The sequence below is a fragment of the Labrus mixtus genome, chromosome 5, assembly GCF_963584025.1.
Source record: "Labrus mixtus chromosome 5, fLabMix1.1, whole genome shotgun sequence".
NCBI classification, from domain to species: domain Eukaryota; kingdom Metazoa; phylum Chordata; class Actinopteri; order Labriformes; family Labridae; genus Labrus; species Labrus mixtus.
This window is the reverse complement of record NC_083616.1, coordinates 15,652,792-15,678,715: the sequence shown is the minus strand read 5'-3', so window position 1 is coordinate 15,678,715 and position 25,924 is coordinate 15,652,792. Positions and strand designations below refer to the sequence as shown.

Below are 25,924 nucleotides of genomic sequence, written 5' to 3'. Positions count from 1 at the left end.
AAATGGGTTGAAATTACATCAATAGAGCCACATAGAGAGTTGGAGAGATCTAAAATAATACGCACTTGATCCTCTACTATGGACATAAGGCTACTGTTTACCTCCGATTATGGATTCAAAACACTTTTGGCTTCAGTCTCTACATCATGTTAGAGAACTTTTCAGAGAGAGGGCGATCAAAGTCAGAGATGGAAACATTAACGTTGTGGAAACGGCAATGTAAATGAACAGATGCAGGCTAGATTGATATTAAATTTGAATCCTGTGGTACAACGCTGGGCTGCTGTGAATGATTGGCAAGGCCAATTTCCTGTGAACCCCCACAGCAGTTTTAGCCTAATTTCATTGGTCGTGTGGAGCAGCGAGTCATCACTGTCTCAGATATGGAGGATTAGCTCCTCTTTCCTGCTCAGATGAATTTGCCTGTCATGGTGTGCTGATAAATGGCAGGAAGGGCTGAGGAAATGTGCTGTGGGCTCATTGGAAGTGGCAAGGTGAAGGCTAGCCTGGCAGCCTGCCCCGGGCATGAACCGCGCTGTGGTTGTGACCCCCCCACAGACGTCCAGGTGTACACTCGCATATCAGCAGCCAGCTCATCTCTTTGCTGGTCAGTCGGTAATAGACAGCTATGTCAGTCTGACATCTGTTTTGACAAGTAATCAGATTTTATCAATGTGTCTCTTGGTCCCAGGATACAACAGATAGTGTCCACTGTTTCTCCTCCATCCATGTGAAAAGGGTATATGTAAAGGTCAGGCTTAGAGCACCTGCCTCTAGCTTAAAGCAATACTGTTGATCTTAAAATCTATAATAACCTTGGTTCAATTCAATCTTTAGAAAAACAGAAATAACTAACAGAAAGAAAAATGTTAAATGATCTGAGTGCCAACCTCAAGTGCACACTTAAGGAACTGCAGATTTTTCACTTCCACATTGGCTTAATTTTTCAGCACCAGAGGGTGCTTCTTGAATTAAACCAAGAACATTTTTCATTTCTCATCACTGTAAAGGTATCGTTTCTTCTTCATCAAATCTTTCCAATCATGCCCTTGTGAATGTGGCTTAAAAAAAAAACTGCTATCAGCTTCCTGTTCTTTTCTTTGCAGCTGTGACTGTCACTACCATCCCTACCCGACCCACACCACAGCTCATCCAACTCAGCTGTAATCATGTCGCCATACAAATACTAGCACTGAAAGCTCCATGTTGGCCTTAGAACTTAACTAACAGCTGCCCGAGCCCTCAAGTTGACCACCCATGGGAGGAAGAAGAGGAGGAAGTCATTACTGCTATCACAGTCAGCCTCAGTCCCCACTCTGCCAGACAGCCCCTCCAACTCATAAAGTTCTTGACGACTTCACTAAAACATCCAATTTCAGTCGGACCCTATTTATAATGACGAATAGAAATCAATCACTCCAACCTCTGCACACTCCTCCCGCATCAGTCTGCTTATTTGGCTGCCAAAAATGGCAGAGAGAGAAAAAAAGGACTCTTTTTTCCCCAGAACGCTGGTATCCTATCCACATCTCCGGGATATTCATAATTCATCATCTTCGATTCCTGACATCTGCCACTGATTGTGCCGATGGGGTTGGCTGGAATTAGCTACTCTTGGGAGTGGTGTTAATGTGCTGGTGGGCCAGCACATGCACTTCGGCTGGGGAGGGGAGGGGGGTTGGGTGGAGGATTGAGGCCGGAGCGGCAGGAGCCTTTCACACTCCTAATGTGTAATTAGGAACCATTTTGGAGCGCTGCCTTCCTCTACTGAAATTAGCTGCCTTTTATTAATCAGGCAGACCAGTTCAATGGCACGATGGGTCTCCCTATAATCTAACACAATATGCTGCTCTTAATTACAGAGGGGGGAGACAGTGCAGAGAGGAGCTGCAGCTTGTTCATGATCCCCCTCGTTCAATTTCTGAAAAGCAGAATGCAGGCAAATTGCACATAGCAGTCCACATGCTGTGCTAAAAATAATAGGTTATATTTTGTCAATCATTCTTCCAACCTGAGCATTACAGCCTACATTTGTAGTGCTTTACATGTGTATATATCATACCATAGCATGCAGAGAGCAAAACTCTCACAGCTGAAGTCCATGAATACATTTGCATTTGCAGAATGTCAGCTCCACTTCAATGAGAGATCATACATATTATGTGATTACAAGCACTGGTCCTCCTTTGGAGAGTTAAGTGCTGTGACCCTGACTGCGCTCATCAGAGCTGATGCCCCTCATGACTACAGATGAGGACTAAATACTTCAGTGTTCAGCTGCAGTGGTTGAGATTTTTTTTCTCTTTGTGCAACACACCGGATGGAAATAAAATGATAAGTACATGAGAAGCAGAGCAGGCAGAGAACAGTAATCACTGGACTCCTAATATGGATGTTACACATGATTGGTAAGGACAGGATGCTTCAATATGAGTACAACATGTGTTAAATCATTTTTTACACCAACATAAATCAGGAACAATGTCCTGAACTGATCCAGTGATTGGAATTAATTATCACCTCTTTAACTGCAAATACTGAGAATGAGAGAAGCATTAAACGTGACATTTACATTCACGTTAAAACCTTCAGAAGCAGGTTGACTTTTTATTTATCAATTGTTGTGTAAAATGTTACGAATAATCAAGTCATAATGTTAGTGAAATCACATTCTGTGAGTTTAAAACATTTTGGAAAATAATATTAGCTTTTTGATTACATATTTAATTAAAAGAAAACTTATTTAATGTTGATGTTTGGACATTCAAAGACAGCTAGGAAATGTATTTGTTTAAATTAAGCTATATTACACATTTTTAGGCTTGCATTATTGATATTCTATCAAATATAAAAATATATAAATGCTCTGACACAAAAAAGAAAAGTATTCAGTATCGTCGATTACATTACATTACATTTTATGAGTTATATTTTTGGGGCCATTTTTGCCTTTACTGGAAGGACAGCTAAAGAGAGAGGAAATGTTAGGGTTGGCAGTAGAGAGTGCACTGAAATGCAGCAACGGCCGATGCAACAAGGACTCTTTAAATGGAGCGTACCCTGCTGATGTGCTCATTGTACATCATCAGTTATCTATTGGGATGAAACTAGTTACCGTATATGGTAATATTAAAGAAATATTAAAATAAATATTAAAATGAGTTTTAGAAGGTTAGCAACTAGAATGACACGCTGAACTCACGTCGCCCCTTGAGTCATCATGGTGGACATTCATCATACAATGGTTCAACATCACAGTGAGAGCATGTGTGAAAGTCCCACTAGTGGAGGTGAGATGTTGTGCATTGAGAATCGAACACATCTGGATTTAACTTATTTTGCTTTGTTATTCATCTTGTTGCTACCTTGAACTTGTAGCTTAAGTGGACTGTTTGCTGAGCAGAGTTGCCGTATAATGTTTTCTTACGGTAAACCATAGACTCTATGATGTAGACCCCATCAAGACAAGACAGTGATTCTTTCCTTTAGAAGATAGTCTCATGAATCTGGTCCAGGCCAGATTTGTTGAATGAGGTTTTAGAAATATTAATTATTTATTATATACTTAATTTTGATATACTCTGATACAGTAATAAAGTACTACAGCACTAAATGCTATGTTCTGAAGGGAAACCGTCCTTACTCTTGTGGGTTATCAAAAAGGGCAAACCTCAGATTATTTATTGTGATCTCAATCATTGTGCTTCCTTCTTTAAGAACAAGGGGATCCGTTATGGTGGAAATTCCTGCAATCACCTTTCTTAACAGGAGCCATTTCATCAATATAAACGAACCCACATTATTTGTGTATTATCTGCAGACAATAATCTATACACAGCATATTTTAGTAATCCTGCTGCATCCAAAAAGGGCCCAGTTCCCTTCTCTTTGTGCTTTCTAAAAACGTCTGTTTCCTTCACAGCAGTCAAGAGATTTGTTAGCTCATCAAAGAGATGATTTATTTCTCTATTCCTTAAAATTGCGTGCTTCTCAGTATCATCCTCCTTTAAGTGAATGCAATCATGCAAAATGGCCACTTTTGTATTTCTAGTGTCTAACAAAGCCAAATCCATATTTATGAATATTATAGAGCCAGCTATCACTACGATCATCCAGGAAAATGCATGAAATGATGTTTTTATAAATGGCTACTTGACTAAATTTTCTTTGACAACCAAGGACCCTATAAACTGAAAAACAAACAATCATCTCACAGAGGAAGAACATCCCATATGTACAGCACATGATGTAGACCCCTCTTGTCCCCAGTTGGCACTGCAGCACAACGCTCAAAACAGTGATCACTTGTTGCAAGGCTGATTCTGCTTAAGCATTCAAAGAGTGTCTGTATGACGAGACAGCCTGTTAATCAAGCCTCATTGATGAAATCCAGGATAAAAAAAAGAGACTGATCCGGGGTCAGTGAGTGGAGATCCTGGTTGTTCTCTGCTCAGCTTGCAAGTGTCTCTACTGGACCAGTAGCTGCACAAAGTAGCACACACAGGCATGGGCAGTAGTTCTGACAAATGTGGAGACGTCAACATCATTTATGGATATGCAAGGACTGAAGGCTACACTGTGACGCATCATTTCTCTGTCAGTAAAAAAGTTTCAGATCATTTGTTGAAGTTAAAGTTACAACACTTAATTAAAATACTGCATTACAAGTTACAGTCCTGTATTTACAGGGTTATCTGCTACATGTAGTTAAAGTAAAACAGTAAATTGCAGTAATTTCACAGTAAAAGCAGCCTGATTAGTATTATAAAATATCCAGTATTATAGAATCATCAGTGTAAGCGATGTCTGCTTGGTGTAACTGGTGAAGTTGCTAGTTTGAACCAGTTGGCAAGTTTAATCAATTTGACCCCACCTCAGACAGATTTCAGGGGGCAGCCTGTCCTGACATTTTCTAGAAGTTTTCAGGAGTGCATATGTGAAAACAGATTATGACGCATAATACTAATCTGTAAGGACCAGTCCCTATGTCCTTGTTTCCTATTTAACATTTTCCTGTCACATAATGGAAGAAGAAGCAGTGTTGCAGTTGGACTGTTATAATTGGCATTCAGGATGTAAGCAGGATCATGTGACCATTGGCAGAGTTTCTAAGTTCTAGCCCAATGGACAGAGAGTAAACTCCACAGGGGAGTCCCCGGGGAGCCAGACACGCTGGGTTTGAGAGGGGTTATTGGACTGTGCCGCCTCTCTGACTGTGAGCCACTGGGGACCCGAACAGAGGTGCCTGATGGTGCACTGAAGCCTGAGTGTGACACCTGGGCTGTCTGTCACGGCCACAAACACACACAATGTGACACTTGACAGGATAGGAGTTGAGGCTGCAACAGCACAAGTCAAGACCCGGCTGACAGTAAGGATGAGAGGCGTGCAGTTCAACTCAATAATCTCCCCGACACACTTAAGCCCTAGCCTGTTTGTCTCCTTCCTCTTTCTCTCTCAGTGTTCATGGCCCTTTAAATAAATCAGGGTCCTGAGGAGGCTGAACCCATCAATTAGAGCCGTCTGATGAGCCTGTGTGTGTATTAATCAACAGTGTGACAGGCTAAAAAGAGACAGGATGAAGGGCCGCAGTGCCACAGCTTTAAGAGGAGCTCTGACAAACAGGCTCTTAAGACGCATTTCCCAGTCTGCATTGCTAAACTAAACTGATATCCAATTATGTTTCCCACATCGACAAGCTAACAGAGCAGCTGTGAGCAGTGCGGGTTTGCAGTGTCAGGATTGGCCGGGCAAGAGGCTGAGAAACCCAGAACCTTGAAGGAGATGTCACAAGGAGGCCGGAGTCAGCCGCTTGAGTGAGCGATGGTCCACACGCTTGCCTGAAAGCATGACATTGCCGAAGGGGGAAAAACACCATTTTATCATTCAGTGCGATTCGCACCCTCTCTGCCTGTCAAACATGCCATATGTCCCCGTCACAGGTCGTCTTGCTGGCTTATCGAGTGTGACAGGGCTATTCACACACTGCTCCCAATCAGACACCATCTCCTGCAGAAAAAAATCTCCACCATAGCGCAGTGACAGGCTGTCAGGCAGAGGGCACCAGCCTCCACAGGGCCTTGGCTGAGAGACTGCCCATCTGGGGGGAGGGGGGGCAAAGGCCAGGGGTTACGATGGGCGACACCAGGCACACATCCACACACCTCGTGCAGCCTTTTTCTGTTGACAGACTTCCACCGTTTTTCAATCAGAAAGACAACAAAGCTAACATTTAGGCTTACCACATCAGAGCACCAACCAAGAGCTTTTGGTAAAAAAAAGTGCTAAAGAAGCTTTTTTTTTTTAAGTAGGTAAAAGTAAGTTGGTAAAAATCGACTCTCATGTTAAAGCTACAAGAAAAGTTGCTCTGCTCCTGCAGTTTAAAAAGCTTATTTCTGTGAAAGACATTTGACTTAACTTTTCACTGCATGATGCAGATCAATGCAGCTTTGACACAGGTTATTTGCCTGACAGGAAACTAAAGTGGTAAACCTCATCTGGGCCTGTTCACTGCATCTCGGTCACCGGCTTATTTTCCTAACCAACAGACCATACAAGGTCATGTGTTTAGAGTCAGGGCAAGCAAAGGTCAGTGAAATCTGTACCTAGGGTGCACAATCTCAAAGCTTTGAGGAGGAAGATTTGCTTCCCTCTGTGCACGTCTGGAGTCTGCAAATGTTTACTTTGATGCCAGAGAATCTTAGCGGTACTCAGCCACTTGGCTCCAAACACAATAACACTGCGGATGCTGAATATATTCACTAAGTGAGCAATCAGTTGCAAAGTGGGCTGAAAATTACACTTATCCCCCTGTGATGATATGCATGGAGAAAAAGTCAGAGAGCAAGAGACGGAGCAGAGGTGCAAGGAGAGGAGAAGTGCTATCACCTGATCCGTCTTATCTCTAAAAAGCGGTGGTTTGTGTCACCTCAACTCTTCAGAAAAAGAGATAGAAACCCTCCTGGCACATTTTTATATGAGAGATTTCTGTGAAATGATTGCTAATCTATGCAAAAAAGCAATCAGTGACTCATTCATAATGCATGAGCAACCAGATACCAATTTTGCAACGCTTTCGGATTATTAGATGTTATCGTGAACGCAGCAGATGAAATATGAACACTCCTACCTGTCCTGTTGTAATTACATGACTGCAGCGGTTGAGAGAGATGCACACTGTTAGAGAATTTAAAGAACGAAACATACAGAGAGAGAGACAGACAAGCACAAAGAACGTCCATTACTATCAGACCACACATCGCTCTAGATGGGAATATTTGTTTCTAACAGCTTTATGTTTCCATTTGTGCCTTGATTTATCAACCTAAAAGCTGTGGTTTTAAGTACATCTGTCTGACATTTTAATGGTCCATCAATCACACCCTGTCACGTGATAACAGTTAGAGATCATCCTCCTCCCCGAGCCTCTATGGGGGAAAAAAAAACGGAATCCGATAAATTGGCTGCAATCCCAGGGAAAAAATGAGAACCTATTTTTGTCAAAGCAAGTTCAGTGCATGAATGTTGGATAAGCTGTTGCTCAAATTAATGCAAATCAAATTTCATTTAGGATATTTTTGTTCTGTACAGACCCAAATGCACTGCATATATTTATGTGCCAGTGTATAAAGAGCATTTTAAAGCCTTACATTACACTTTCTGTTTGGATTACTTGCTAAAGATTAATAAGTGCAATGTCAGTTCAAGTTAACACAGTTTTCTTGTGTGTCTTATTTAACATTTCTCCTACCAAATTAAGTGGTGACTTTGAACCTTTCCAGTCTGATCGGGTTGTTTCAAACACAGCCGCTGATTCAGAAGGTAGCTCAGCCTCTTTTTTTCCTTCTTCTGTTTAAAGATTTATTTTAAAATACACACACACAAAAGCCGGGATTTTTTTATTTTTTATTTTTTTACTTCAGTGTTAACGTGTCTGGATTGCACCTGGAAGCCCTGTGAAAAGAGCTGACAGGTTTCATACTTTTACATTCTGAGCAACTTCGACACGAGGGATTTGCTCTTAAAACGGAGCACAGCCAGGATGAAGGGTGGTATAAAAATCAATGAGGCTTTTCAAAGGCAACAAGAAAAAACAGCGCCTTCGCCTGCAATTAAACAGGAGCGCTTCTAGCACTGAGGAATGACAGAGTGTGTTGCAGGTGCCCTCGACTTCACACAATCAATTACAGGATCGATACAATGACATGATACAATTCCATGATGGAAAATGGGACGTGGACGGGGAGCCGCTCTGTGTCATGTGTTTCACATGTTTACAATAATACAGCTCAGGCAGGTCTATACACCCTGGGCCCATTTTATAAACATGGGGAGGCCCAGCTGTAGACCAAACAGATCCCCCAGGTGGAAACCTCGGCTCAAATGTTTTGTCTAAGTAGAGAGATGAAAGAAGGTTCCCATTCTGGGGGGGCCAAGAGCTCAACTAAGGGTCACAAAAATAGAAAGGAAAAAACTAATGTTGTTACTAGGACGGGAAAATCTTTTTAAAAAAACACGCCACACTAGAAATCTATAAGATTGTTCTGCCACCACTCTGGATCCATGATTATAAATCAATCACCTCTAGATGGATTACTTTTATATATGTTCAGACATTCATGGTCAACAGGGTCTTGAGAATTAAACATTGTGTCTTTTTTTTTTTAATAACTCCAACAAGAGGTTCACAGTTTTGGTTTGTTCAGATGTAGCCTACCGCAGCAACTGAAAGGATCATGAAGTTTTGTTGATTTAAATTTAAATCGCAGCGTAGCTGTAAAGTTTAAGAAGCCTCCGCTGTTGTTTGTGTATTATGCTAGCTAGCAATCGCTAACATGCTAAATCATTATCATTATTATCAGACATTTATTATTACGTTTTGTTCCCGCTTATACCACTCAGACTCAGCCAAGAGTTGTTGGTGTTGCTCTGGTTCTTCATGTCAATCTTTCTCGTCCTGAATCTCCCGTTCAGTCGCAGCAGACGGCTGCATACGATGAGTCTGGTTGTGTTGGAGGTTTCTGCCTGTTTAATGCACGTTTTTCCTTGAAACTGTTATTTGCTAAATGTTGCCAAGTGTTAGCTCATGCTGGATTCATGTTGGGTCTCTGTAAATAACATCACAAAGACTAAAGGTCTAGACCTGGCTCTTTTCTTGTCTCAAGACAAGATTTGTTCTAAATCGGAGCAGTACAAATGAAAATTGATTGATTGGCTGACCTTTTACCTTTAGGTGGAACTTGCGTTCGAGTTAAAGGGAGAGAGACAAGCCTTTTTAACGTATCCTTGTTTGATGTGAATATATGTACCAATCATTTTAAACAACAGCTTTTTACCTCTTTTAAAAAGTGTTTTTCCTTCACAGCTAATAAAGGTATGTTGATGATGAGAGTTCCTCAGTAGACATTGCTGTCTTTGGTCACCAGCAAAAATGTTTGTGATCTCAGCTATCAACATGTTGATTTAGTCCAACAATTCAAATGTTCTCCGTAAAACTAAATCCTGCTGCTTCTTTGGACCCCTGCTCTTAACTCCGTCCAAGCCCCCCCCCCCCCCCCCCCCCCCCCGACTTACTGAAAGGGCAAACACCCCTAAGAGGATGATAGAGACCATGATGACAGGGAGAAGCTCATGATGTTCATGTTGGCTCTGTCAATGCTCACACAAATCTTCCCTGCTGAGGACAATTGCACATCCCCCCCTTTTGACACAGAGCCATGACATATATTATACCGCACACGAGTCAATAACAAGCAACAACGTATTGTGATGCAGAGGCCTCTATATGTAAATGTAGGAAGTCAAACTGTGAATCCCTGTTAGTTAAGCCAGAGGCAGCAGCAACACGATATCTTGTCAGTCAGATCTAATTCTGTATTCAAACTTAATGGCTCCTGACAAGTATTTCACCAGTCCACTGAGAGACCAGAGGGAATGTGCCACAGCGAGCGTGACCACTCAGCAAGTTCACATTTAACATTTCATTCCTGCACTAAATGAATTATACATCCTCTATTCTCCCACATTGATCCATCCGGACAAAACTCCCTAAACGTAAAATGTTAAATGATTTGTACGTCTCTGTCCTCGCAGCCAGGACGGCTCGCTCTTTCCATCATATCTCTCCGATTCTGACATTCTCCCTCTATCCTTGACCCCCTTTCTTCACTCCCTCTGTTATCTGAAATAATCTCAGGGCCTCTTTAGGTTCTATTCATCAGAGCAGAAAGAAGCAGGCGCTGACATTGATAAAAAAAATACCATCTGTGCCTCGCAGGGGTAAAAGGAGTGAGAGAGGAGACAGAAAAGAAAGAGAGGGGCTTCAAATGAAACAGGCTCTGTTGTCTCCCTCTTGTCCCCCCTCGTCAATGCCATTTCAATTGAAAAGCGCAGTGGTAATTAAATTCCAGCAGGGGTTAGGGGCAACTGTGCGGCACACTGACGGGGGGCTGCCCTGACATAAAGATGACACAATTCAAGAGGACAGAGGGGGCCAGGCGGAAAGGAGGGAGGGTGACAAATGTTGTTTATTCACGTGCAGTGCCAGATTGGTGCTCCTCAATCTTCATGACATTTAAAAAATAGAAAATGAAATGGATATTCAGACTCAACTGAATCCCACCATGACCTTTTCTCCAAATCAGGGATATTCTAAACAGATCTGTCTTCTGTATCTGCAGCATGTGCAGAATATTTGGTAATGCTCAGGCAGGATGAGCAATTAGGTGGAGAAGTATTTGGAAAAGCTAGAGTGTGTGTTAGTGTGCGTGTGTGTGTGTGTGTGTGTGTGTGTGTGTCAGCACAAACGTGTGACTCACAGAAAAGCGCTGGTTGTTGTTGATTCACATTATAGTGGCGCTAATCCAGAGGCTCTAGAGAGGCCACACACTCCTGCTGTCCCCTCTCCTCATCCTCTGTTAGCAAAACAACACAGCCGGTTTGTCTAGAACATAAACCAAGACCATGTGGCACGCATTATTTACCAAACCTTGACAGATATTTATTAGTATCTGAGAGATTTTTAATGAGTTTACGATCCCTTTGCACCGAACACTTTTATGTTAAAAGTAGAGCACAATACAAAATCTTTGCAGAATTAAAGCAGCATACATCTGTCTTTATAATAACTGATGAGAGTGAATATTACATTATAAGCAAAGCACTATGTTTATGACAGTATTTCTTCTGCCTCCAGCTTGTTCAGAAGTATTCTCACTGATATTGTTCATAATGGAGAGAAAAATAAAAGCACAGCCGCTTTAATAAGACTTCTTCCAGTTCTGTGAACAACTAAAATATTTGTAGAGTAGACAGTGGGCTGATTGAAAACTAGAAATTTAGACAGGATTTTAATCATCATTCTGTCTCGCTTTAACTTTAATTATAGCTATTATCCTAACAACATTGTATTTTTGGTTCCAGGTAAGAGTCATTTATGGTCCAATCTGTCATTCAGGTTGTCCCTGCAGTTTTTAATATTTTCATGAAACTATAAATTCAATTCTACTAGAGCTTGGCTTACACATTAATCAATCAATTGATGTTGCAATAAATCCTGGTTCATAAAAAAGCATTCGCGCAACTCTCATGCCATCTAGTGGTCAAAGCGCTCAGCACATATAATTCTTCCCATGAGGTGTTTGACACGCAAACGGTTCAGGATTGGCTTCTTCAAAAACTGAAACCCCCTTCATTACCCCTCTGTTTAAATTTAATATCAGTATTTTGAGACACAGCAGCTTCAAAAGGATAATATTGTTTTTTTAGACAGGGAAAACTAAATTGAGCAAAGCTGGACACAGCCTCCAGACATGTTCAGTGGAAAATTCTCCTCGGTCCAATCTGCTTAATTCATTCCATGGGCAGAAAGCAGGTCTCCAGGAAGAACAACACAAAGATAGACAGCCTGTCAGGCCTGGTGTTCAGCCACAGTCTCAGGTGTGTGTCAGTAATGATTTAAAACCTCCAGAACTTCCTCCTTAACAGAGAGAGGAGAGTGCTGCTGGACCCCCGGCCCGCCAATACTTGTCTCCCAGCAGTCAAAGCCGCAGTCTTTCAAGTCCTGCACTGTAGTCTGGATAACAGAGGCGTCTGTTTCTACAAAAGAAATAAGTCACAAGAATGTCGTGTCAAAGAAGGTTTGGTTGAGGAAGCATAGTCATTTAAAAATAAAGATGTGGAACAATTAGTTGGGAAGAGAAAAAGTTTGTGTTTACAGGAGTGAACCTGTAACATCTCGATCACTTACAGGAATGGAACCACACACAAATAATGAGATTTTAAAATATAAGAAAATGTTGATGCTTAACGTGTAAGCCCTGTTTCCACCGGAGGAACTATCCCCCAGAACTATGGTCTTTTTGGTGTTGAGAAGAAACAGAGATCCATCAGTCTGGTAGAGGGAACAGGAATTTCTTGCTTTGCTGAGCATCATAAGTGCATTAATTTAACCTTTATTTATTCTCGAGAAATTAATGATGTTGTGAGTACAATTAAAATGAATAGATGACAAAAACATCGAAGACAAAATACATCGATTATAAGACGGGAAGAATAAGCCAGTAGAGCCGGCAACCACAGGTAAAAACATTGACACTCATGAGCACAGTGATTTGTAATCATGTTTTTAAACTGGCCCATGGTAACCATTCAGTTGAGTTGAATAATACCATTTGCAAAACATTTTTTAAGTAAGTCTTTCTTTTGTCTGTTCTTTCATGTGACATTTCTATGCTGATTGTCTGCCTAGGACTCTTTAATAAATTAGATTTTGTTTATCAATGGGAATATTTGCAGAAAATACATTTCTTTTTCATTATTAAGGCCTGAACAGTTTGACTTGATTTAAGTTACCACCTTAGGTTGTGAAGTGGACGCACTGTATACTATGACGTCACCTCAAAGGTAATAACAAGTATACAAGTTAGAAATCAATGACATGTTGCAATGAGTAATAGACTTGACTGAATGTAGTTTGTGATAAATGTAATTCTCTACAGGCATATTTGATGATGTTTCATCCTTTTCTTCTTTTGAAAAGGACACATCTTCAATTTGACTATCTTTAATGTTTACACCGTTCTGACACAGTGGGGTAAAAGGTCCACAGTACCTGGTCTCAGTAGGGTGATGCCACAGCCTCCTCCTCCTGCACCTGTTAGTTTACTGTGGAGTCCTCTGGTCAATGTGACCCGGCACAGGGTGTCCAGAGCAGGGTGTCCCACCCCCATCACATTCAGGTGGTGCTGGTTGATGTCAATGAGCTCCTATAAAAGTTAGAACATAGACTTTAATACCTGCTACTGGCAGATTACTTTTTATGTGAACTTGAATATTGTCTCTCTGATCTAAGACATTAAAAAAAGAAAGTTGTATTTTGCTACTTTTAAGTCTCATTTTCATATTCTTTGACATACTGTCAATCTAGGAATCTAAATAATTGGATATCTTTCATCTTAGTAGAAAAGTAGGTTATTGTTGTTTCAATGAAAACACTGTCACATTTAAATTATTTTAGATCTCTTCTACTGAAACAGACAGATTTTAAACTGCAAAACTAAATTCATTCTGCATCCTTCTTAACAAATTAAAACAGTAGTGAATGAGCTACAAAGCCAACATATCAAGTATCATCATATTAGGTTACATTATCTAGTGATCTGTGTTCTTGCAAATGATTGATGTTAGCTCTGTATGACTGAATCCATAGTGGCAGAGCTAATAACTGTTATTAAAGGACTTTATTTATGTATTTTTATTTATTATTTATTTATTAATTGATTGGTATAAGTCAAGGCCCAAGGGAACAGTTGAACAGGTCTGCTTCAAACAACAAGTATTTGGGTACCTCTAGAGTATTGTAGTGCTCTCCTCTGATTGGCTCACAGGTCATCTCTGAGAGGACTTTCTCACACGTGCAGGAAACAGCATCAACAGAGTCCAGCACCGGGGTCATGATAGAGGGAAGCTGCAAGAGAGGAAAAAACAACATCTCCAACACTACCTGTGCACAGTGTTTCTACACAAAGTGATGCAGATATACTGTTACACAACAAGTGTTTGAAGTAACCGGTAACACGTTTGTGATGGATAAGGCGTATACAAACACACTTGTTAAATAGCAGGTTTGCCTTTGGTTATGCACCAGGCTGATCACAACACTGCCACAACACTGTGTTAGACCTGTCTGTGTGTGAGGCAGAGAGCCGCACACCTGCTGGCGTCACCACGGCAACAGCACACAGGGGTACTGCCTAAGAGTTTAATTTCAATATTTTATGAAGGCACTCAACACCAGGCTCTGGAGTATCTGCAATGCAAAAGCGCCGCCTATTATATTAATTACAGTGTCGGCAAGTAACACACGGGGGAGGAGGAAACCGTTTAGTACCTTGTTAATCTTGTCCTTCACCCGGGCAACAAGTACCTTGGTGCTGCGGGGTACTTTGGTGTTAGTGAGGAGGATTCTTAATAACGGCACCCTGCAAGTTAAGCATACACAACAGAGAGTTAATTGTGCTGCTCTGCAGATACACTCATATTAGCCAGATCATTTTTATTTTCTCTAAGAGGAGAAACTAAGATCACTGTGTACTCTATTAAATGAAAACAAATTAAAAAATGTTTATCAGTGTCAATACCTGCTCAGTGGTATAATCTTCCCAGCCAAGAATCTCAGCATGCCACCTACGAACATGGAAATCTTCATCATTAAGATGATCATGAAATAATAAGCTGTTGTGGTAAAATACTCCTGTATTAAAGGGTTCTCTCTGTCCACAGGAGGGAAAACACCAGGTGTAATGTGCTTCAGATCATTTCAGGCCTCACCCCATGTTCCTACAGCGTTGTCCACTCCTGATGGGTTTCCGTGGATGATCTTCTCCCCTTGGAAAGCCCAGCTGTTGATCAGCTCCAGGTCCTCCTGACACCACCTGCATTTATTCAAAAACTATTTAATTGACTTTGTCGGACCAAACCTCCAACTACCTCTTCATCTGCTATCAAAAACAGTGACTGGGAGGGATAGACTGTTTATAAATGGTTATACAGCTCAGCACAGGATTTCCTGCATGATGCAGTACAACATTATTCTACTGACGATACATCTGAAAAGAAAAGTGTTTTTATTTCCAAGAACAGAAAAATGATTAAGCATTATCTTACATCACTGACACTGTGTTGAAATTTTTAGTTTTGACTCAAATTTCTGTAACATTTTTAAATGTTTTATTTCGGTAAGTATAAATTACTTTTTATACTTAATGCATAAAAACAGCGTTGAACTTTAAATATTACTTATGACTTTAAATTCTAGTGTTGTCAGGACTCATGTAAAGCACTTTGTGGCTAATGTCTGTGAAAAGTGCTATATAAATAAACTTTACTTACTCACTCCAACATTTTATTTAGTTCTGAGTAGAAGACTAATCAGTTGTGAAAATGCGTTTGTTGAAATCAGAACAAAAATAAACTTTAAATGTGTTTAAGTGACCAACTCCATAAGAATGTTTCAAATGATTGCAGAGTTAAGGGGTTGAAATGGGAAAGCGTAGTGTTTAATTAAAGAAACAAAAACAGTGAAAACTTTTTTTATTCTTTTTATCCTCACCTCTGGGAGCTGGTTGTGTGGCTTTGTGAGACATAGATATTTAACACCCTTGGAAAAGAACCCTAGCTTTACTAAAAGGCAAATTAAACAAAGATTGATGAAAATTCTAACATCAAAGTCTTTTCAAAGATGATTTCTTATTCAGAGGCTTCTGTTTTAGGTAGCATTATACCGTATCAACATGTACGTTTGTAACAAGTGTTTACACCATGTGAAGAAGTTTGGTAAGTAAGTATAACCTGATATCAGTCGTTCTCCATAAACTTCTAAACAAATACCATTTTTAAGACATACACAGTACGGGATGTGCAAAAAGTCCAATCAGTCCTGGTTCAGAGAACATTGTTGTAATTAATCGGAACAAACTGCATACACAACTCTTAAGAGAGAACTCACCAATATGTAAGAAAATGGAACATACTGTCTTTACCTGGCGGTGTGATCGCACTCTTTGAGAGGGGAGGGGATGGCTCCACTGGCACAGAGCAGAGCTGCAGCTAAACACACCGAGTATGCAGCACTCGAGCCGAGTCCTGCTCCAGTGGGCAGCTCTGACCACACCGTCAGCGTCAGGCTGGGCAACGCGCTGAGGGGAAAAAGTAAAGTAAAGAAAGTACAAACTGAACTTCTGTTTGTATATAAACACTTAAATACTGTCTCTATGACTTAGCAGTGTTGGTTACAGATTACTGCAAATATGATTATAACACTACAAGTATTTACTTTTACAAATGTCATAGAAGTTTTAATTAAAAAAAAAAACAACACAACCCAAAAACATATTTTACAATAAACAAAGTATTTTATAAGAAATGTGTAATTCTCTTTATTTACAATCACATTAAGCGATACAGTAACAGTAAAACTTTACTGGCTGTGTAATAAATTGTAATCCATACACTTCTCTCAGCAACATTAACTAGCTTGACATCACTGTCAGTGTCTGTCAGGGAAGCTGCTGCTGGGCAGACAGGGGAATACTCTAAACTAATTGTCCGGCTCTTCTCTCGAGGGAAAAACACATCCAGACTTGTTAAAGGCTGCACCTTGGCCCCCTGCCAGACTCTCATTAGTGGTCATCCTGTCAGAACCCATCACCTCGCTCAGACACGGCTGCACTGTGTCAGCGTCGATTAAACCCCGCCAGCAACCTGCAGCTCTAATGTTCCTGAGCATCTTCCCTGTTCACAGCTGCTGGAGTCACAACAGCGGACTTCCTGCCTCTCAGGCCACCTCTCTTAGCTATCTTCATTTCCACATGAAGGGATTATTATGCAGAAAAATGGCCCTCAACTCCCTGCACATGTCTATCTCAATTGGGTTAAATCTTTTACAGCAGTAAAGAAAAGCCAATACATTCATTTGTCAATTCACAGAAAATTGGTAAGCAAATAATCATTTCAGTCCTTCTTAAAGAAAAGTTCAAGTATTTGCTGAAGTCAGCTTCTTTCACACAAGGTTTGCCTTTTGTCTGAAGACGTCCCTTTTGGGTTCTGGAACATTCTGATGAGCATTTTTCTTTTTTTAAATGTCTCAACTTATTTCCTGTTAAGAAGCCTATCCTCAACTAGTTCATCCCTTACATACACGTGACAAAAAAAACATTGATCAGCCAATTTCTATTTAATTTGACCTAGGCTGTCACCTGCAAACTCACATGTTCAGGTCTGACAGGCTATAGATTACAGACATAGAGGAGGCTGCATTCTTTGAAAGTCTATATACTTTTTTTCACATCCAAAATTACACAAATAAAACATCTATTTTTTTCTGACATGAACAGTTAGTCTCAGATCAGGTGAAGACCCCCCCCCCCCCACACACACACACACACACTTATCCCCACAAATCACACATACTGCCCAGTACAAAGTAGAGAATTCTCCAAGTTGTAATATTGTAAATTTTTTCTCTCTCTCTCTATCTCTCGCTCTCTCTCGCTCTCTCTCGCTCTCTCTCTCTCTCTAACACACACTCTCAACAGAGTGTACGTCTGCAGCTTCTCACTGTTACTTTTTTAACTGAACTTTTAAAGGTAAAACAACTCGCACGGCCGCTCTACAACCAGAAGACATGAGTGCGTCCTGTTCTCTAGCTTCCATATTGTGTGGCCATATGAGTCACATCGCAGCAATGATTAAATGAAATCTAATAAACAGAATAGAAGTACCACCTCACCTTGATCGAAATAATGAGATGTAGATGTAGAGGAAAGATAACGTGGCCATGTTGCAAGTATCCAAGTTTCCATTTGTTACACCAAGAAAATCCCGCAGTCTGCCCACAAGTTCAGCATCCAGAAGTTTCACCTCCTCCCTCTTATCTGTGGACATAAGTATTATTAACCATCAGCATGAGTAAACTAAACACACTTAGTTTTACCTGTAGGTATTTAAAATACAAAATAATAATAATAATAATAAAATCTATGATATTATATTTTATACAACGCTAAATGTTAAATCTTCACATTGTGACGTTCATGTAAATAGAAGTTTTTCCTGTTAATGTTTTTGTTTCCAAAGGCTGATACCATGTAAAAGTCCACAGACATTATGCAGACAGTTTATCACTGCATTATAACCTACAAAGGTTTTATTCTAGGCTGCTAAACTCTTCTTACAAATGACCCTGAGTGCAACATGATGATAAAAGTACCTCATTCAATGTTAATTAATATTCATAAATATGTTTGATAGAATTTACAAAAAATCCTTAAAAACAGTGATTCCCTGCAAGCACTGGACAATTGGATGCAGGGTAACGATGAAACGTAAAATATCTGACCAAATGGAAGTGTTCATGGTCCCCAGTTTTGTATCATGGCTTACCAAAAGAATAAGGAATGAGCTGTGACAGTTCGGACAGGTCCCAGCAGAGGAATGTGTCGATATTTGGAAGGTTAATGCACACTTTGTCCGTGGTCGTAGCCTTTAACCTTAAATATGTTCTCAGGTTCAAACTGACAGCAAGAGCCACCTGTAATGGAGCACAGAGTACAGGGTCATTTTTAAATACAGTGGGAAATTTGTAACACTTGTTTAGCACATCTTAGAGCAGGGGTGGGCAACTGGCGGCCCGGAGGCCACATGCGGCCCCCATCAACCCCTCAACGTGGCCCTCAGGTCAATTTTTACACATCAATTAATTGGTAACATGAAGAAAACATGACAAAATCTGCCATGAAATCATGAAAACCAGAAGTATGTCCATAATAATATTTGATCACTGGCATATGTTGAGTTAAATTTGAGACATAATTGACTGCAATCGTTTTTTGTATGCTACAATTTGGCCCTCTGGCAGTGAGAATTAAATGAATGTGGCTCTTGCTGTGAACGAAGTTGCCCATCCCTGTCTTAGAGTCATTGCAAAGTAAGCTCCCTCATTCCTACAAACAAGGAATCTGATGTTTTGGAAATGTATTATATTTTAGATTCATAGCATGTCATTTCCAATGAAATAAACCTTTTTTTTTTTTTTTTTCATGTGTGCTAGACCCTCGTCCCTGGTTATTATTAGTCAAGCAATTACACTAAATAAATGTAAGATGGAAAACTGTCTAAACATGCAACGTTTGAAATATGTTATGGTATTTTTGCAGTGTGATTTACTGACTGATGATTGTTAAGTGTAAATTGGTTTTACCTTTCCGTGAACAACTGCATGCTCTCCGTGCAGGATCGCCTTCCCTGGAGCAGACACGTAGAGGTCTGTGACTTGCATTACTGTAACAGTTTTCAGAACTAAATATGTCCAGAACTAGTCTGCTCGGAAACCCTCTAATTCAACTTGTCACTGTCAAGTCACACACTAATAATAACAAGCTTAGCCAACTTTACGTGCTGCTAATCCTCCAAAGCAGACAAAAGCAGAAGGAAACATGGACCCAATATGCAGTCTTCATGAAAAGTCGACAAAAACAGTGAGTTGAAACTGCATTTTTTCAAGAAAAGCTCTTGAAATGCTCTGTGGATAGACACTTCTCAACGCCGTGTGGCTCTGCTTTAGAAAATCATGTTAAAAACATAGTTGTCACAGAGGAGGAGGGACGAACATGGAGTTTGTCTGACACTATCCAATCAGGACCAGAGCGAGTTGAACCGATATTGTTTTACCCAATCAGCATCCCGCATTCGCCAACCGCACGGTGTGTTGACCAATCGTGCCATGAAACGAAAACGCCCATTATCTACGGAAATCACGAACGGACAAAAAAGGTTATCAGCTATTTCCAAGAGTTACCCTCTAGCTTTTTAGCATAACATGACTTCAATGATGATAAAACCTGTGCACCTCCGCTGCGTTGTTAGGGTCTGCAGGCTCGTAAGCCGGCATCGGACATGGATAACATCGTGTTCAGACAGAAGGTAGTTTAACATTCATGCTCTCTGTGAAAGAACACCAACAAGGAGCTGATCGTGTCATTCATGTAACTTTGGTTATATATAAGTTGTATCTGTAAAACATCAACTATGTAAAGCCAGTGTTAGTATTGTAGTAAACACACTATGATGTAGAATAAGTATTGTTTGATTCTGAACGAGACAAACATGGACTTTATATCAAATGTTTATTTTTGTCAATCCTGTCCGACTTGTCAACAGTTTTGCCACTGAAGGAGAAAAGGGACCCAAAATATACACCAAAACCGGAGACAAAGGTCGTCTAAGAAAGCTTCACATTATGTTTTTATATATTTTCTTTAAAGTCAGGAGTCCTTACAAAATGTGCTTCATTCCCTCTTTTACCATTCAAAGGTTTCTCAAGCACATTCACAGGAGAAAGGAGGCCAAAGGAAGATCATATTTTTGAAGCCTTGGGAAATACAGATGAGCTGTCATCAGCTATAGGGTAACATTTGTATCATTTATATTATCACACAATCACTTGAACACTTTTGTTTTCTTTAATTTCATCGGTTACAAACCCACTCAATGTTTTTAATTTTGCATTTCAGGTTGGCTCGAGAATTTTGCCTTGACAAGGGTCACACATTCACACATCAGCTGGACAAGGTGTGGTTCTCATACAGCTCACAGAAATGTAGCATGAACCAGATAAGATTTCTTGACGGTGTTTTGATCCTTTTTTTTTTGTAGATCCAGTGCATTTTACAGGACGTGGGCTCCAACATTGCCACCCCGCGGTCATCTGCAAGAGAAGCTCACATTAGTATGGATTTTCTTTTCCCTATTACATTAAAAATGTGATTTGTTGGCTTGATCTCTTGGGTTCATTTTTCTTTTTCTTTTGTGAGAGAGAACAAAATTCACAGCTCAGCCAATTGCAGACCTGGAAATCTGGATTGATGAATTAACAGAAGAACTCCCTCCACTGACAAACTTCATTTTACCTGTAAGTCCATTTCTAAGTCTGAGTTCTGATGTAAGCCAAGTTGTTGCTGTGTTAATAAATTTGTCCTGTGCGTAACAGTCTGGAGGGAAGAGCAGCGCAGCTTTGCACTTGGCTCGGACAGTTTGCCGGAGAACAGAACGCAGGTAAGCTACAGCGTGCCTCCTATCTTAAGTAATGGTAAAAGACCCTCTTAGTCTTGCATTTCTGACAATGTGTCCTGACGGATCTTTGTTCTGGTTATAGTGTTGCTCCAATTGTGCGCTCAGGCGAAGCAGATCCAGATGTTGCCAAGTTTTTGAACAGGTCAGTCCAATACATTGCATACAAATTAGCATGAGAACATGCTTTGTCTAATTACAAATCTGATAAATGTCCTTTAATGTTCAATCAGATTGAGTGACTACCTGTTCACCGTGGCCAGACATGCCGCCATGAAGGAAGGCAAGGAGGAAACAATCTACAAAAGACCACAATGACCAGATTTTAAATGATAACAAGATATAAGATCAGATAGGTCTGTCTTGGTTTGGGGATTGTTGGTAATGACCGTGTTTCATTTTCACTATGTATGTATATATAAAAATAAATCTGTAAGGTTTTGAAATTGTTTTTTATCTTGATTTTATTTCTTCTCAGAATAATGTGACGCTAAGGGGCAACAATAAAACTGGCAGAATCCTAAATCTTCTCCCAATACATACAGTATACTTTTGGGTAATAAAACTTTGTAGTGCAGGTAAAGCTTCAAACATTCAGGGAAACTTCTGTACAGTCAATGCAAAGCAACTGAGAACTTTAAGTAATGGACAGCAACAATTGACAGTTCAAGGAGATTTCTATTCCTCTCTAAGATGTGGCTAAGCCTAGTCATATGTTTTATTTTTCTTATATGTTTTAAACACACACTAACGATACATTAGCACATTAGCAATCCGGCTGTCCTCCATCATGGCTCTGTCGTCACCCCCCACGCAGTCACAGGATCTGGCACCAGCCCTGTGTCTTCTGGGACAAGGTGCTGGCCCATGTCATCAGAGACAGATTGCGGTCCTCATAGGGAGGGTAACGCAGATTTGTAACACATTCGAAGCCCGTGCCTCTCAGCAGGCATGATTTCCTGTGAGAGAAGGTCTCAAAGCTGTGGCGGCCGTGGTAGGCACCTGTTCCACTTGCACCTGTCAAAAAGAGTTATATATTTATTCAGACACTGTTTGGTACATTTGGCACCTTTTGGCTGACCACTTACCAACTCCACCAAAAGGCAGAGTCACCATCAGACTCTGCAGGACGCTGTCATTGGAGCAGAAGCCTCCACTGGAAGTCTCACTTATTAGCCTTGAGATGACCTGCATTGTCAGGAAAGCCATAATGTGAATAAATGCACCAGGCTCAGGCAGTCAATACTAAGTGTCTTAACTCTGGCTGGTACCTTGTGATTGTTGGAATATGCATACACACAGAGGGGTTTCTCCTGCTTATTAATGAAGGTGATGGCCTCGTCAATATTGTTTACAGTTAGGACAGGAAGAACTGGGCCAAAAAAGTCATGTTGCATGATGGGATCATTATCTTCCACAGTTAAAACTGTCGGCGCTTGGACAGAAAAGGAAATCATTTTTTAAATGTAAAGAATATTACAGAGTCGACATTGTATCACAGAGTCCCACACAGTTCGCTTACCAATATACCTCTCTGCTTCGAACACTTGCCCTCCCACAGCCACTTTGCCAGATCTCCACATCAGGTCTCTGGTACGGTTGAAGACCTCTGAACTGACCATCCTGCCATAACTACGGGACTCTCTCGGATCAGAACCATAAAAATGCAGCAGGCAGCCCTTCAAGGCTTGAACCAGTTGTGCTTTTACAACCTTGTGGCACAGGATGTAATCCGGAGCCACCATGCTCTGTCCAGCGTTGTGAAAACGCGCCCATGCGATGCGCTGAGCGGCTTTTTTAATCTCACAGTGTTGGTCTACATAACATGGGTTCTTTCCAGACAAAACCAGGGTGAAAGGCGTTAGTGAGCGAGCTGCAGCTTGAGCAATTTTGGTTCCTTCCTCCCTATTTCCTAGGCAATAACAGAAATCAGAAACCACTTCAAAATATTGAATGTTCTGTCAAAATGTATTTAGAGCTGAGTTTTATCTGTACCTGTAAAGAAGACATGGTCAAATTTCAGTTCCATAACTTCAGGCAAGTCATTAGTGCCTTCAAGTATCACATGGAAGCATTCCTTGGGGAAAAGAACAATCACCATTAAAGGTCTGAACTATCAATTAATATAGATTACAACCTCAAATTCAAAGAATGAGAGTCAGGTTTTGAGCTGGCCATGGATTAAAAAAATGTGGGGTATTTTTTTACATACTCAAGAGATACAACATAACATAGTCTCTTTCAAGTCTCATCTGACCTTGAAAGTGATGATTTGAGTCTGGTTGTGTGCTCTTCTTGAAAGCACACAGACCAAACTCGGTCATTTAACAAAACTCATACATAAATCATTGTGCTAAAATTTGTGCAATGAAAAAAAAAATAAAGCATTTATTGCACAGAAAAAAACAGTCTTAGTGAATGTTGGACAACTAATGAGTCTTCTGTAACTTTATTTGTTCAAATGACTGAACTCATCATCCCTGTTATGTAATGACTCACATTGTCCAGGTAGAAAGGGGCGAGTCGATGAAGACACTCTGCTGTGTGAGCAGTGCACATCGAGGGGCTGATGATTGCACAGTTTCCTAAACAGATTCATTACATATCATCAGTAACCTTTGGTGAAATGAAAAAGCACGAGTATTTGACTTCTTAAACTAGTGTCTTGAGTCTCATTACCTGCTGCTATGGCTCCTACCAGTGGCACCAGACACATTTGGACAGGGTTACACCAGGCCCCCTTGATAAAAACCACCCCCAGCGGCTCACTGACCACCAGACACTCATCCAACGTGGTGCACTATTTCAGACAGACCAGCTCAAAATTAGGTTACATTAAACAGAGTGAAAGTGGGATTATTGAAAAGAGGTCAAGGCAATTTAGTTTAATCTGCTTTGGCAGGGCTGGAACAATACGTGTCTTTGTGCTAGCACGACGGAATATGTTCTCAAGTGGGTTATTTAAATCATAAATCATCTCAATATTACTAATATGTTTTAGTGCAAAAAAAGGTAAAGTTTAATAAAAAGTCTCACCAAGTTTCTCTCCACATGCTGCGGTTGCATCCACTTCTTAAGGTTGTTAATAGCATGAAGTGCCTCGTTTTTGATGGGAATCAGTTCTGATGAAATTGTCTCAAATCGAGGCTGATAAAAAAAGAATTAAGAAAATTATTCATAAATGCCAAAAAAAATAGCACTGTTAAAGCCACATGTATATTTTTAATCAAGCACAAACATTGTAGGTGCGGCCTCCCATTCTGACCTTATGAAGGTCCTTTTCAAGAGCATCCACAAAATCACCCTCATTATCTTGCAGCATCCGCACCAAAGCCTCCAGCTGGGCCACTCTGAAGCTCTCCTTTAGGGTGCGTCCAGCTTGAAAGGTGACTCGGGATCTCTTCAGCAGATCCACACACACCAGAGGGTACGTCTTAAAACACGGCTCCCCCGGCCTGGTCCTGAAACAGCAGCAGCATCACAAGTTTTTAACATCACAGGGCAATGAAATAAATAAAAAAAACACATCCTGAATCCAAACTCTAGATCATCATCATTGTGATACCTCCTGCATGTTAACCGTCCGTTTCTCTGACAACCATAGCACGCCCTCATACTCATGTTTATTCCAGTCAAGTATTCTCCACTGCTTGCCTTTCTTAACAGTGTTTGTAGCCTACTATAAAGCCTGGTTAAGTAAAAGCCCACGGCAGGGCAGGGAGAGTAGTGAAAATCCAAACACATCAGCCAATCAGGTTCCGCACATGAACTCCTAATAAAACCAAGAAAAGCTCTCAATTATATATTTATCAACCCAGTCACTCTAAAGGCATCATGTGGAGAACAAGGAGATTTACAGTGTTCGATTGACTAACTCAGAGTTATACAAATAATGCATATGAAGGTAGCTTCTTGCACTTTTTGCAATAGAATTTTATTCTGTTGCCATAAAAAAACAATTTAGTCAACAGAATGAAGGTAACTGTATTTTATACCATTTTAACCTTTTCTAACATTATAACCTATTAGAAGAAGAGTAAGGATTTCTGGAAGAATGTCACCTATACTTTCAAAGGGTCAAGACAACCAACGCATTTGGTATTGTGAAGGTCTTATCGGTGTGGTTTGTAGGGTATGACAGTATAGGGTGCTGTAGGTTAACAGCCTACTGGAAACGTAAATTGGGTGTATTTAACTTTGTAGCGATTTTGTAGCACAAGGTGGGAGAGGGGCTCTGCGCCATGTTCATGGTTCTTGTGGAGGTTAATGTGTAACAGAACAGCCCGCCCACTCTTACCAGGTTTAACCAACTATGGGTCAAACATGCAAAGTCATGCCATTGACTTTCCATTATATACAAAAGACAGAATGTGCAGGTTTTACAAGACATTTTCCATTCCATTATTATTATTATTAGCCTGTAACAGAGACCTACATACTACACTCCCATCATGCAATATGCTCTGTGGCGACGTAGGTCTTGTCAGCAGGTGAAATTGGAACAAAAAAAAAAAAAGAGAGAAAGAAATAATATAAAGAATTAAAGTAAATGATTTTATACTAGTGTAGGTCTACATGATGTAACATTATAGTGCCAAACATAGCCTAAGTACACATTTCAAAGAAACTGTATAAAGACATGACAACTTTCACAGGAAGGGTAAGAAGATTTCCAGGAGCATTTTTAAATGATTTATTGTACTAAAAGAGTGGAAATCCAAAATCAGCATCATTAGCAGTCCACTGGTACATTTAAAGCCTCTAAAGCCTACTTATGACATCATTTTTAAACAGATGA

General features: G+C 40.4%; 3 protein-coding genes across 4 annotated transcripts; 1 reads left to right on the top strand and 2 right to left on the bottom strand.

Moving 5' to 3' along the window:
• Positions 1–10,508: 10,508 nt before the first annotated feature.
• On the bottom strand, positions 10,509–19,599 carry mvk (mevalonate kinase). Of its 2 annotated transcripts, none has more exons than XM_061038111.1 (10): positions 19,259–19,599; positions 18,442–18,589; positions 17,789–17,933; positions 16,041–16,196; positions 14,830–14,933; positions 14,640–14,685; positions 14,390–14,480; positions 13,847–13,966; positions 13,112–13,265; positions 10,509–12,096 (listed from the first exon to the last, which is right to left on the bottom strand). In XM_061038111.1, the coding sequence occupies exons 1-10, from the start codon at positions 19,334–19,336 to the stop codon at positions 11,945–11,947; spliced, it is 1,194 nt and encodes a 397-aa protein (XP_060894094.1). In that variant the 5' UTR covers positions 19,337–19,599; the 3' UTR covers positions 10,509–11,944. The 2 variants fall into 2 exon arrangements, with proteins under 2 accessions (XP_060894094.1, XP_060894095.1); XM_061038112.1 differs by having other exon boundaries at positions 14,426–14,480.
• A 216-nt stretch (positions 19,600–19,815) lies between these two features.
• On the top strand, positions 19,816–21,572 carry mmab (metabolism of cobalamin associated B). The gene is made up of 9 exons (XM_061039332.1): positions 19,816–19,980; positions 20,218–20,273; positions 20,371–20,464; positions 20,571–20,628; positions 20,713–20,785; positions 20,871–20,968; positions 21,047–21,111; positions 21,212–21,271; positions 21,360–21,572. Exons 1-9 carry the CDS (start codon positions 19,877–19,879, stop codon positions 21,442–21,444), a joined length of 693 nt encoding a protein of 230 aa, XP_060895315.1. The 5' UTR covers positions 19,816–19,876; the 3' UTR covers positions 21,445–21,572.
• Positions 21,573–21,821: 249 nt separating this feature from the next.
• aldh3b2 (aldehyde dehydrogenase 3 family, member B2) lies at positions 21,822–24,589 on the bottom strand (the record flags this gene model as incomplete). Its single annotated transcript, XM_061039331.1, has 9 exons — positions 21,822–22,143; positions 22,215–22,314; positions 22,398–22,561; positions 22,649–23,038; positions 23,122–23,203; positions 23,626–23,711; positions 23,806–23,926; positions 24,163–24,273; positions 24,392–24,589. Coding segments are annotated over 9 exons (1,452 nt in total), but the record flags the coding sequence as incomplete, so codon positions are not given.
• Between the last annotated feature and the right edge of the window lie 1,335 nt (positions 24,590–25,924).